Raw genomic sequence first — 14,679 nt, forward strand, 5'->3', positions numbered from 1 at the left:
CTTTTAGAAGAGAGATTGTTAGAATAACAATAATGAAATAAATTAATAACAGTTTTACTCTCACTTTCTATTTGGTTTATCGTGATTACAATAAGTGAGGTACAATAATTATTACAATTGATTATTCCTCATGAAAAATTTCAAGTAAGAGAAGAAGATAAGAATGTAATTTTGTGAGAAAACTGAGAATACGTCAATTGTCTCATGATATTGCAAATAGAGGAGAAAATTTGACAGGGAAAAAAATGTTCATAGTTGGTGATTAAGCATGTTTAGAGTAAACTAATAGTTGAACATTTATTTTTAATCTACTTGCTGTCTGGACAATTGGTTTTAAAAATTGAATGCGCTTCAAAAATCCAAATATAGACCTACTAGTCAAATAATGTAGGTACTATACCTATCACCATGCCAATGGGAGAAATTACTTTGGAATTGAATTTCATATCAAATTCTATGTTTCTACTCCATGCACTTACCAGAGTGATGCCAACTACAGTTTTCTTGAATGATTGAGGTTGCTTTGTGTAATGGAAATTTACCATTATTGTAATCTTTCAGATTGTACATCTATTTGAGTTTTGAGTTCAGAATCGAAAATAAATCAATACCATTGAAAGCTACTGAAAAGTCAAAAGCACAGTTTATTTAAACATTGGCAACACAGTTAGAGAGATTATGAATTTGATGTACGAATGACTGTATTTGAGATTGCCTCAAGAGTGATATAGGTGGTATGCAATATGGGAGAAATAAATACCTAAAAAAATAAATTTTAAACCAGATTTGGAAGTCCAAAATATGGATAAATAAAATTATGAATATTATGAGAATTTTAAATAACGATAAACATAGAAGTTTGAATATTAAAGGAGGTAAGTAGGCCTACATTTCTGATGAGATGGATAATCAAATATAAGCTAAGTAGGATTCAAATATTTTACTGCAAGGCCAGAGAAATCAGACATAATAACTTCAGAGAAACTATGATTTCTTGATAAAAAATCAAGTTGCTCTATTAATCAAAAATCAATTAATTGATTGAGATGAATAATCAATTTGATTGGAGTAGTCATCAGCCACATATATAGCCTACCAGCAATTTGTTTAATGAAAATCTGTGCAAGGCAATAAGCAGCAATCGATGACATCTGGAAGAAATATCTCCGGAAAAATTATGTTTCAGAAGTGTATTAGCTGTATGTGATTGAGTGTATAACATTTGTTTAACTATATTGTGAACTGTATTGGAATATTCCTGATAACTCGAATTATGATTCAAAACTTGTAATGTATTTACCTAGAGTCATCAATATTGAGAAAATGATAGATAGATATTGTCTGAAATGATAAATAGATAAATGGATAGGCCTGAAGTAAGCAACTCCAAGTGTGGTTACAAATGCCCAGCAAGAAATATTGTTTTCCTGGTTCTTCAGTAACAGATAAATCAGTTCAAATTAAAATTATGATTTTATTTATGTTCTCATATTTCTATGATGCCTAATCGAGGTTGAGTGCTGGAGAGGACATAAAAGTCCTAACTTCGCCAAATAAATATTTTTTTTCATACCTACAACAATGTGACTTAAATCCTAAAAATTAAAAAAAAATGATAATTACTGCCTTTTGCAGGCCGATCGTTTTATAATTTGAAACAAAAAATAATCGACTGTCAGAAATCCGTACATCAAGTTCAGCATCGCTCGAAAGCAATAAACTTGAGGCAGCTGGCCAGACATAAGAGTGTGATTAGCGTGATTCATGTTTTTGTGTGTGTGTAATACATTGACATATTAGCGTTCTAGTCCTAACACAAATGTAATATCGACAAACAACACTCACACACACACACCATACACACATGACAGAGACTGAGAGTGAACAGACAATAATGTATCATTTGCGTGACACAGGCTGGAGAGAAAGAGAGCGAGAGTATTAGAAGAGAGAGAGAGAGAGAGAAGGCCGGTTGTACAAATATCAATCTAGGAATCAAGGTTTCATAGTTCTATATCATTATAATGTGCTGAATAAGCTTTTGAGTTGGATCAATTTTTTATATCCAATTCTTTTTTTAGAACCAAATTATATCTCATATATTACAGATCATCAACTGAAAAGAGATCGGACATCACCGAGTTGAATAACATTCTTCAAAGTAGTTTTTGTGTATCATATTATTAATTGAACAGTGATCGAGCATCGAGCATGATATATGAATGGTTGATAATGGATAACTGATAACCGATGGAACCTTGATTGAGGTTTTGTAACCGGCCAATAGAGAGAAGGGAGATGAGACAACTAAGAGTGCTCCATCCATATAATAGGTACGGTACCGACGTGCTCACTAACAAGTGGTGGAGGTGGACAATAAAGCAGCAGCAGCATCGAATGTAGTAGAATGAGTGAGGGGGATGAATGGTATTGTTTAGTTTAATTTATTTGAACATTGAGTAAGAGAGGGGAGGAGGTGCCAAGCGGAGAGGAGAAAGAGAGAGAGAGGTGTGGCGCGTGCTGGCTGGTGAGCGTGCGTGCGTCAGTCGCCAAAGTAGCGACTTACTTGGTGCTTTAGGCCAGTGGCACTAGTGCCAGTTCCCAACACAGCTAGCGCTAGTGGCGAGTGCAGGTCAAGGTCAAGGAGGGGGGACGCATCCTGCCCCTGTCCCCCTCCCTGCAACCTGCCCAGCTCCTGTTCCAGGAGGCGAACCTCCTTCTCCAGAGTTGCAATCCTTGCATCCTTGGTTTCCAGAATCGCGGTCAATGTACTGTTCGTGGGACCCACCATACTCTGATTGTGCAGCGCTTTTTCTAGCTGCTGTTGCAGCGCTCTTAGCGCTTCATTTGTTGCTTTCAACTCCTGATCATCCATTTTCAAACAAAAACATCAGACAAACATCAGCAAAACAACTTTTTACCATCTCAACTTATGTACTATTATAAGGATTCAGATACATCTTCATGAACAATTCAATCCGTTCCATCTCGTATAACCAACCTAACATTACCTAACCTAACCTCTATGATTATCTTTGGCTCGACATTCTCCTCAAACATTTGATATCATTAAGGTATACCTATATTATGAGGTATAGCAACCTGTGGGTCTCTTCGCCAACAGAGATTAATAATAGTTAGTATCCTGTATACCTAACCTGACCATTGACAACAATAGCTATCAAACTCATAACTGATAATGGAACAAGGGTTCAGAACCTTGTTCTAGAAGTTAGATAATCGAAATATACTTGCGTCTAACTATATTGACAAAAATAATTGTTACTATGATATTGACTTTTACTTCAAATATAGCCTATACTTATTGTATTAGAATTTATTTATATACAGTATTGTTATAACATTGAGTGATAAGAAGCATATATTATCACAATAAGCTTAAAACAATTAACATGCACTAATGAGAGAAGCTCTGAGCAATACACCCCGTTTCCAAATACAGAAGAGTAGGCCTAACTATAAAATTTATGAAAATAATATAATAACGGATATATTATATGAAAGCGTTTTAGAACTGGAATATATCATTTATGGAAGAATACAATCAGGGATATCCTATTTTAAAAAAGTTTTAGAACTAGAATAAATCACCATAGTCCAAGGACATGGAGATAGAGGACCATATAGAAGGTCTTTCATAAAGGAAAGTTTCAAATCAATATGGCCTATCCGTTATGTAGGCTACTTTAATCCAAATAGTTATATTTAATAAAATAGAAATGTACCCTGAACATGAAGAACCTATAAAAAATCTGAAACTAACTAATATAATCTTATTTTGAAAATCCTGTAAACCAATATTGTTGTGGAGGCTTTTAAAAATCAATATTTTGAATACAGTAAGTATCCTATTGCTTAGCATATAATTTTACGAGGTTGGCAACCCTCACACTATTCGACTTCTCGGAATAATGCAAGTTAACCACATCTAACTGGAAATTCTGTATTGTTGATGAGTTTGATGAGTGTTTATTGTTGAGTTGAATATGCACAGTATATTGTAACGTATTCCCAGCTGATACCGGTAACATTCTAATTATGTTTAATTTCTCACAGTATTGATGAAGTGTCATTTCCACTTATAGTCAAAAATCTCTCAAGAAATGTCTAGAATAGACAGATCTCGCTGACTACAGTTGTGGATCACGTTTATGAAAGTTGATACATTTGTATTACTACTCCACCTCAAGTTGAAATCATCCACATTAATTCAAGAACTTTCTCTGATTAGTGTTTATCGAGTATTTGTAGTTCTGATGTGACCGTATCATTGTAGTCGATCCTATCATTGGATATTGTAGATTTTCAACAATTCTTTGTACGATTATAATCAACTTATTGATTATGTAGAATAAACGTCTTACGTTAGTACACCGGAGTTGTTGCAGTGAGGCTGCTTCTAATAGTGACGATTTTGTCTATTATATAACTGTACATATACATTTTTGGCGATTGATGTCATAAACTACACTTCTCCCATCAGTGCTCTTGAGTTGTTAGAAATTAGGATGCAAACTCACTGGCATAGTAATGCTGAATCTATCTACATACAAACATTGCTACAGGGGTTATTGAATGGATGATTTCGAATGCAATTATTAGAGTGAATGATGAGGTGATAGGATTAGTAATGAAGCTAGCGTATGCCGGAAATTGATGGAACAACTTTTGAAATTGCTAGTCAATGGGAAATGACAGTGAATGGTGATGAGGAAGATGGAAGCAGGAGCTCAATATTGATTAGCACATGAGAAATGATCGCTAACACTGATTGAAATTAGCTAGCTTACTCACACGCTTCGTCATATTGAGTTCTTGATCCCGATTCCTCACCACCGTTTCATAATGGCGAATCACACTCTCATTCTCTACCAGTCTGGCCTCTAACTGCGTCTTAGATTGGTCAGCATCTACCATTTTACCACCTACAAACATCCAAAGCAACGTCAACCATTCGGAGACAACTACGACAAACACATACAGTGAGTGCTGGCTACCGCCTTTCCCGCATCAGAATAACTTGCAAACTGTTCAGTGCAGTGAGTTACGATTACAGTTTGAGCTGCCATTCTGATTCACATGACTGTTCGGTGTAATACAGTCAACATTGTTAGTAGTGGTACACACGTTCAGTATGACAGACAGGATGTGTACCATTTATGCCAAACTGTGATTATGTGGTGCAAACGCATGTCTCGAGTGTCAACATAACATCTAGAGATATTCAACTCAAATCGTGTGCTATTTGTACGATATAGTAAAACAAACAGATATATTCACAAAATAGAAGTAAGAAAGTTTAGTGAGTAGGGATAATGTCTACTGAATAGTAACCACCTGTTTTTGAGCCAAAGCTTGCATTTGGTGTAACATTTGCCTCTCTTCCTCTTTCCCTAAAACAGAATTTCCGTCAGATGAGAAAACAAAAATGTGATAATCAACACTCTGTAACATGGTTTTGTTTTAAAACAAACAAAAAACAATGGTTAGATTTTCAATGGTTGTATGTGTATGAAATGTATTATCATATTCATCATAAATTAAACTTACCATAAAACACCAACACTGTAATAGAATGCATTTATAGATTATGGTACATTATGATCATTTATCTGTCACTTACAATAAAACATCAAAATGTTGAGAACAGTATTCAATAAGTATTACGAAGTAGTACACTTCTGATTTAATCTAGGAAACATTTAATGAGTAAAGCCAAGCACTCAAGTAGAAATAACTTCCCCAATAGATGATTTAATCTGGAGAAGAGTGGATATTCACATATTGAAAAAAGGGAATTACTAAGTAAATTGTTGAATATATTGCTTGTTTGGTTTTGCTTGTCATAACAATAATGCATTCTGCTAGTTCAATACAGACGTCCAAATAAAAGGATAGCAGACACAATGACAAACAAAACCAATGAATTTCAATTTCTCTTTTAATGGAAAGGGTTTTTCCAAGATACAATATTTTAATTGAAATCTTGAAGAAAGCATTGGGATATTATGTTCTACGTACCGTTTGGTGGGGAATCGTTGTGTTGAAATATATTATCAAAATTTCTTTCAACTTGATAAAGATAGAATAATTTTGACAAATTTTCCAAGTGAAATTCATTATTCTTCTATAGTACATTGAAAATAATTAATAGAGTTGATTTTCTTCAAAATTATTGTAAGAGTAATTCATGAGACACTTTGATTGTTATTACTGAAATCGATATTTAAAATGTACATATCTTTATATTGAACACTACAAAATGTCAAATATGAAATGAGTGAAGAATTATTTATATAAAATGGGTCAGTATTTGTGGTTCACCTTTAGTAATAATTGAATCAGATGAGAGAAGTTATGTTGAGTTTAAAAATGAGATTAATATTCCAGTAGAAATATTTGAAACTATCAATGCCAGAGTTAGAGTATTATTGAACTAATTTTGTGGTATAGTACATTGCAAGATTATTATTTGAGATTGACAGATGTTGTCAATAAAAGGGTGGAAAAGCTATATTTTTAAAAGTGAAATGTTGTTATGCATGAGATTAATGGATGAAAGTGGTAATGGAAGAAGGAATTAATTGATGTCCAGTGATTCAGGCAGAGAAGAGATGCTATTCTAAACATTGGATACTGAAAAAATGAGTTATTGTGTGGAAAATTGTCAAGTATCAGAAATAAAACTCTAGATAGCATTTTCAGTATAGTACTATTATATTCAATATATCCGAGGCAAGTAAAATCACCAAATATTCAAATTATTTTTTTTTATAAATATTGAGCATTCAAGGTGAAGTGCATTTTCAAGTTTGGATTCATAAAAACAAGTTTAAAAATCCAATTTTCACGAGTGTGGCATCCAATAAAAGTGATTTGTAAACTCTGGATAACAAAGTGAAAATATAACTTTGCAATATAAACATTGAAAATCCCATACTGAATAAATAGATAATTAATTACATTTTCTATTGAAATATAAGTTTATCGAAAAACAGGAAGATAAAAAACTTTAATATATTACATTTAAATTGTGGAAGATGCAAACTACAAGATAGCATTTGAAGGTAGAAACACCAATGCCGTGAATATTTTCCTTTGCTGGAATGATTCCTAGGCCTAAATATGGGCCTTGGACTTATGCGTGAGCAATAGGATGAGACTAATGGACCTATGTAGTATAAGGTGAGTTCCGAACCATAAGGAAGAGATTTCGGAAGGATAGTACTGATAATGAAAAATTACGGTTCATTTGCAAAACCCGTTCAATAAAAGACGTTCGTTACTCCACCACGAACTTGTTAATTTAGTGATGATAATGAAACCTAGAATGATAAAGCAAAATAAATTTAGAAATTTTTCGAATTAAAGAGAATTGTGGGAAATTGTGAGATGACCGATTAATCCTGAACACAATTTTTAAAATGTGGTATCAGATATTATTAATATTTTGTTCATTAATATAACGTCATTAATGAAATTTGATTAGAATTCAACACATGTAAATGTGTGTACAGACTTATGCGCCACAAACACGAGCACATTTTGCTTCTCATCAGCTGACGTTCAGCTTATTATATCTGTACTTGTACAGAAACAATAAGATACAGGTATAGGTATAATAAGCATATCAGCTGATGAAGAGCGAAATGCGCGTGTTCCTGGCGCATAAGTATGTACACACATTATTATTGATGTTGCGTTTATGACAGCATCAGACCTTATTTCACTAAGAGATAACTTTCCCGAATATAAAATTGCAATTGGGATGATAACATCGATGACAGTGTCAGAGCATGCAACATTGTAAACTAAAAATGTACGTGCAAAGCGAATTGTCATGATATTTTTTCATTCAGGTTTTGAAGGACAATAAAATGAAAACATGTTTTTCAATCAATGTTTTGTCAAAAAATGAATTCAATCATACTGATGGAATCACTTTTATCTTGGAACAAGAGGATTTATCAATGTTGTGAATTTTTGTTTTATTTAGAATGATTATTATTTTAATATTGCAAGTTATACTGCAGTTTTTGTATATAGTTAGTGTATATAGTTTTTATTTGCAAGTAGGAATAGTGCACGATAAAATACAGTTTAAAAATTTCTATTTTAAAACTTGGTCTTCTTATATCAAACTATTCTAATGATCCGAGAATAATCAAAATTAGGTACTTGAAATAATTATTGGAATAAAAAATAAACTGGATAATAATGCATGACATGCAGGTGGAGATCTGTTTTGAATGAATGGACAGAAATTAGTAGAAATTGGGGTGCAATGAGGGTACAATGCTGATGAAGGTTTGAGTTTATGACTTTTAAGGTTATTGATGAGAACATGAAAGGATGGCTGATCCACGGGATGCAAATTTGGACATCACATTTAAAACTAATCAATGCCAAATTCAACATCTTTGATGAGAAACAATCATTCACAATAATTAAACTAAAGATACGTTTGAAAAACTATTCCTAAAATGTGGGTCTTTTTTAGAATAATTCATTGATTAACAAGTTTTATCAATAGTAGCTGTAATAAGGGGAAGGTAATTTATAATTAGATGGATTCATGACAATTTCATGCACAAATAAGTACAATGATTCAATATAAACATGCATAAGATGACTTGTTTACTTGATTATCATATCATTGTGTAGATTACAAATAATTTCATATACAAATATTTATGAGAAAATACTTTGTGAATTATTGGATGAGCTACGTATTTGGAATATTTTGATTTAAAGTAGAATTGGAAATATTATGGTGACATTTTTGCCAAATATTCTACTGTATTAATAGTGAGTATAGTGGATGTTGTCAATATAAACAATAGTTATGATTTCAGTAATGACATCAAACAAATAAGAAAATTTAATTAAAAGAAACAAGGCATTTTTATCTTACAAATGTTTTTTTTATTTATTCAATTTACTCACTTTCATTTGTAGGGCTACTGAAAGTATTGAAACACAATGGAATAAATGATCAAGTGAGATTGAAATTTTGTTTCACAACACTGACATGTACCCTTTTATTCTATCACACCAATTGAAAATGGCCTTTGAAGAGTTGTAACTGGTCGTGTTATGATAAAATAAGAGGGTACTTGATATATTCTATTGTGTTTCAATTTATTCAACTTTTATAATAAACTGAACAAGCAATCAGATCACAACAGTTATGATAATATTGCCAAACATTTAATAACACAAAACCAAGTGTCAGCAGCTATCCTTAGCCGAAAGTGCAATATATTATTATGTTGGTTTTTACTTACACAGATATGAATATAATTAAAGAACCGAGTCCAAATTGCAGCATGAATGTGATACTTATAGTTTAGAACACTTTCAGTAGATAAAGCACAATACAAAATAATAATCACTATGTATATATTGGGGTATGAAACTACTAGTCCTTATCTTCCATGACACTTCTTCCAAATTTGTACATTTCTTCGATAAATTCAATGGAATGAGATCCACCTGCACATTAAGAAAAAAATCTATTTTCAGCGATTTTCTTTTTTAATGAATGATGAATTTCATGAGGTAATAGATGTAGTGCATGAGTTTAAATGTTCACATGATTTTAATACTGGAGTAGGAGATGAATAGGGACTACTATAGTTCACCCACTCTAGATCAAATTATATGTAGGTAAAATTGAAATAATAGAGTGAATATGTAGGGGATAATACTTTGTAAAATCAGATTGAATTTTACATCAGTGTTTAGAGGTTGGTAAAATTTGTATGCGAATAGACATTATGTTTATCATGAATTCGGGTCCTTATCAATAATACAGATACTTAATCATACCTGTAGTATAAAATCGCACCAAAACGGAAAACTTTTATTTTGAGCCGTAATTGCTTTTAAATATACAACATATTACAGAACTCTGATATATTATTTGCATTTGACTAATACCTTCATTTGTTTGCACACTTTAATTATTAAATTATCATGAATCCATGTCTTTTCTTCATAGTATAGAATCGAACCAATGGGTAACAACTTTTAATCAAGAGCCGTAATTGCTTCTAAGTATACAACATATTACAGAGGTGTGATATTCTGTGTATAATGAATGATAGAAGAAAATAGTTTTGTTAACTCTATCTCTGAGGGAAAATAAAACTTTGCAAATATTTTACTACATACTGATCTCTTTAATCGACTTGAGAGACGGAACGAAAGTATTTCAACTATCCCCAGCCTCCAAGCAAAAATAGCATTATAATAAATTCTTGGGATAGGCATGAGAGAATAATAATAATAATACATATTTGAGTTCTACGATTTTTAATGAAAAATGTTACACTATAAAGCTGTTTCATGAGAAGCAGTAATTGACTACATTTTTTAGAATAATATTGTGGAATATTTTTTTGTATTTGACAAGTGTGTCTGCAATACACAATAAATACTGTAATTGTCTTGTATACTTGTAATTATAACCATAGCACGTGGTTGAAGGCAGCCAATGTTGTTGAATATAGGTAATTAAAAACTTTTTACGATTTTCGTATGGTACTTTTATGTAGGCCTACTCTACATAAAAATTTAGGCCTTAAAAGGAATAGCTATGATAATTCTTGGGAAAAATGTTCCTTGTCACAATAGCAACAGAAGTAATTAGCAATTAAATCGAATTGATGACTGATCTAAAAATGGTAGGATGATACATATAGGAATGATAGCGGATATAATGAAATGATACTATGAGTGAGCACTGTGAATGATTGGGATTCGATATTTACAATAGATGACAAATCTTATACAATTATAGCAACAAGTTTAAATCAGTTTGTACTGACATTATTTTAGTACAATACTAATAGTATAAATAATGTAATGCATAGTATCGTGCATAATTTAACTTTCTAAAAATATGTTTTATAAAATTTATCATAGTAAACGAATGAAACAGTACAATACTTCTAAAGCTAAAAAATGCTTATGAATTGTCATGAATCCATTTTTGGTTATGCTAGGATACAAAAGTTTCCAGACCTAAAAGGATTTCTAAGGGAAATCAATGTCTTCAATGCAAAAATAGAGAGATATTGCCTAGTTGATATTTGAAGATGACATTGAATACTTCTAGTGAATCATTGGCTTCAATTTCTTATTGGTATTTGTATGTCAAGTTGATGATTGAATTCAATATTTCAAGACTTAAATGGGATAATAACTGCTGGGATTGGGATATGTATGATGGCTCAACTATCTAGAATGTTTAAATTGTAGTGGGGTGAGTGTGTACTTTCAAATAGGTTTAAAAGTCTATAGCCTATCTCAGTTCGTAAGGATGTTTTACTAATACAGCAACATAATCCAATCGTAAAATTATTAGATAAAGTAATATAATAACACAGAGAATTTATCAATATTCAATGATGAATACATGGATCCTACAGATACGAGTACCGGTATTTCTTAGTCGAATTCATAGTGACATACATTAATGTTTGATGTTGAGGAAAATTCAACTGTTGATACAGATTCGTATTATTTAGCATACGAGTATACTTTAAAGGGTTTCGCAAAATAAATTAAATCATAATTATTAAAAAATACGAAGTATGATTCTGAAATGCTGAATTGCTATGAACTACGTATATAAGCTAAGATGTTAAATTCAAATTTAACATACCGACTCCTTTGTTCTGAAGCATTTCAAGCAGCTTCTTGATACTTTCATCACGTGCTTGTAGAGTTTGTTTCTGAGTTTCTATTCGTAACTCTAACTCCTGTAAAAAAACAAATATGGTGAATAAAACTAAGCAGATATGGTACATTACATTCAAAATCAGATATGGTACATTACTATACATTATTATTCAAAATCTTTATTCAAATTTTTTTGTATTATGAGGTTGACAACACTGATCGCTGCTTGAAGTTGATTCCAAGTTCGGTCCGCGATTTTTTCAAGTTTTTCAGTAAATTGTATGAGTCACTATGTCTCGTTCTTAATTTATTGATGCACGTAGAAGTGACTTTTCAAACAAAACTAACCTGGAAATCATCAAGAAGAATCACTATTGGAATCATTGGCTAACACGTCTTATTGATCTTTGACCGTCTTAAACAGAACATGACAGTCGAAAATTTCCCAAAATTATTCATCTAAAATATCAGTAGGCTATTGAGGATTTAGAAGGAGTTAATAATAACTCCTTAGAAGTTAATTACTTTAGAAGAGTTGATAACTTCTCAATGAAATTCAAAAATTACTTCGAGAATGTGAGTAGATAAAATATTAACGATAGTGATGGTATTATTTATTTCGTTACTTATTTATCATAATGAGAGTACTTTAGATAAATTGACTTTGGCAACAGAAAGCAACAAGTGTTAATTGCCATTCAAAAAGCACAAGTACTAAGGAAACCCCTCAACCCATATTAAAAATTGTAATACTGATAAGTAATGAGGAAATGTGGTTAATTATAAAAACGAATAATCCTTTAGATAGCAACCAGTAATCCATGCATACATTTCTAAGCTTTGATCTTGTAATTAGAGAAATTTCATTTGCAGCGAACACCGAAAGGAAGAGAGGAGAAGAGAGAATAATAGTGGTAAAGGATGATAATGTACGACACTACACAGTGCTGATCTGATAATGCTGGCAATCTGGTATTTGCAAAGGCTCTCAGTACAATGAACGCGTCTGGATATTGTCATTGTCAGTTGAGACTGATTACAATAATTGTGTGTCTCTGAGTCGTGTAAGTAATTAGCTTTAGTAATTGACAAGTAACTCGTGGAACCTAATTCAATCAATCAATAATTTTATTCAATTCATCACAAAAACACACAAAAAAATCAAAATACAAATTTCGAATGAAATATACCGGTGCGCAGCGCTAAACAGAAAGATTTAACATACTTTGTTATCATATTTGAATCATACTACTTATTTCCATTTTATACTCTTGCCACAGGTGAGAAATTATAATTAATTAGCCTTTTTTATTGATTAATGTTAATCTGAAGCATTTACTCAATCTATGCTATTGTTATCTCGTCTAGAGACATTACAAAAGAACTTTGATTCATAATATCCAATAAATAAAAGACAAACTATGAATTAATCTTCAAATAAATACGGTAGTGTAAAGGTTGAAATTTGATAGCTTAGAATAGATGTTCTATTTCAACAGCTTTCATTTCTCAACTTACAGCTCGCCCTTGGTTGGGAACAGCTGCAAAACGATTTTAGCAGATCTTTGTGATATTGATAACAATAGTAATATAGTTTCATCATCAGGCGATTCCTGTCATTGAAATTAAATTGAATGAGACAAGCTGTAGTGTATATATAGACAAGCTGATGATGAATATTTTTTGTTTGATAACTCTATCAATGCTACGGTATTATGGATGGAATATCACAATATCCAAATAGCCGCCTTGGTGGCCGCGAGGCTGCGGAGATCCGAGAAGCCCGTTTTTCCATTAATGTGGCGCACAAATCGGTCTGAATCTCTCTGATAGCTTGAGTAATGTTGACTTTGGAGATGGATTGTTTACGGCTTATACAGCCCTTTGGAGTCAAATCCCTTGATTTGCTCGAAATAACCAAGGAAATAAATCGCACATTCAGAATGTCAATAGCTGTGTGCGCTATCTGGCGCATTGAATCGGACTTGCTAAAATCTCATATTGTCCACATCCCATATTCTCCAGTTTATCAGAAGAGATATTCTCCAGTCACAAGAAATCGATAATCATGAGCTGTATTAGTCATGCTGGAGTGAGAGAGGCAAATATCTTATGCGTGATGATTGCCGCTGATTCTCCTGCTTATAAACCCATGTATAGTGGCAATATTCTATGGTGAGGTCCTCGTTATAATGAAAGTATTTGATTATAAATGGTGTTGCTATACTGGTCTATCATTCAACAATATACCTTTATTTGAGCATTCGTTGCCTGGACTAGAATGAATCAATTCAATTTATAAGATCAGATGTGAATCGACTAAGATTAATGGTTGTTTCAAGTTCTAATGGTGATGGTGATGGAATTTTTCAATTTATAAATGGATTTTGTAGTGTAATACTTATTTTCTTATATTTATAATAAACCAAAATTCCAAATTTCTATTGTTTATATATTTGGACGGTAAATTTTTGTTAAATATTATAAGAAGTGGTACCATAACCTTATTCAGATCTGCTCATCAACTATCTAAATTCGGGGGAAAATAGTTTTGTATTAATTCTGTTGTTTCTCTCCCAATCATTGTTTTGATTTTGTGCATGTGTAAATGAAATAAATAAATAAATAAGAGGCATCAACAGAGGTTGAATATCGAAAACCAATAGAGGTGGAATCGATTGAGTAGGAATTTAGGATATTTTTCAATTGGGGTGATGCGTTCACAAGGACTGCTTTTTAATAGGTTGCCTTTTCTACAGATAGTTATTCAAATGGAAATAATTCATTATTGATGCTTATGGCGCCATTACCAGTTGATGATCGACAGACCATGATGCAAAGAGCACCATATGTTGAAGAGGAACATAAATTTTGTATATTAAGATAAATTATATACTATGTTTTAATTAATTTCTGATCAATTTTAGAACATTTATGATAATAATGTTTGAGCTAATATTTGTTTGGATT

The 14,679-nt window shown here is 32.0% G+C and overlaps 1 protein-coding gene across 27 annotated transcripts in view; it reads right to left on the reverse strand.

Moving 5' to 3' along the window:
* Positions 1–14,679, reverse strand: part of LOC111047183 (ELKS/Rab6-interacting/CAST family member 1) — a 125,108-nt gene that overhangs the window by 37,856 nt on the left and 72,573 nt on the right. For 9 of the 27 annotated variants that reach the window (XR_005570476.1, XM_039421156.1, XM_039421157.1 and 6 more), the window contains exons 3-5: positions 11,693–11,789; positions 4,816–4,946; positions 2,567–2,863 (exon numbers count right to left, since the gene is read on the reverse strand). Coding sequence is in view for 25 of the 27 variants with exons in the window: in XM_039421156.1 (XP_039277090.1) it covers positions 2,567–2,863; positions 4,816–4,946; positions 11,693–11,789 (525 nt within the window). In the remaining 2 variants the exon portion in view is untranslated. Of the gene's footprint in view, positions 1–2,566; positions 2,864–4,815; positions 4,947–5,358; positions 5,415–9,308; positions 9,517–11,692; positions 11,790–14,679 lie in introns of those variants that run through there. The other 18 variants (XR_005570477.1, XM_039421160.1, XM_039421158.1 and 15 more) reach the window with 8 other exon arrangements.

This window comes from Nilaparvata lugens, chromosome 2, assembly GCF_014356525.2.
Source record: "Nilaparvata lugens isolate BPH chromosome 2, ASM1435652v1, whole genome shotgun sequence".
NCBI classification, from domain to species: Eukaryota; Metazoa; Arthropoda; class Insecta; order Hemiptera; family Delphacidae; genus Nilaparvata; species Nilaparvata lugens.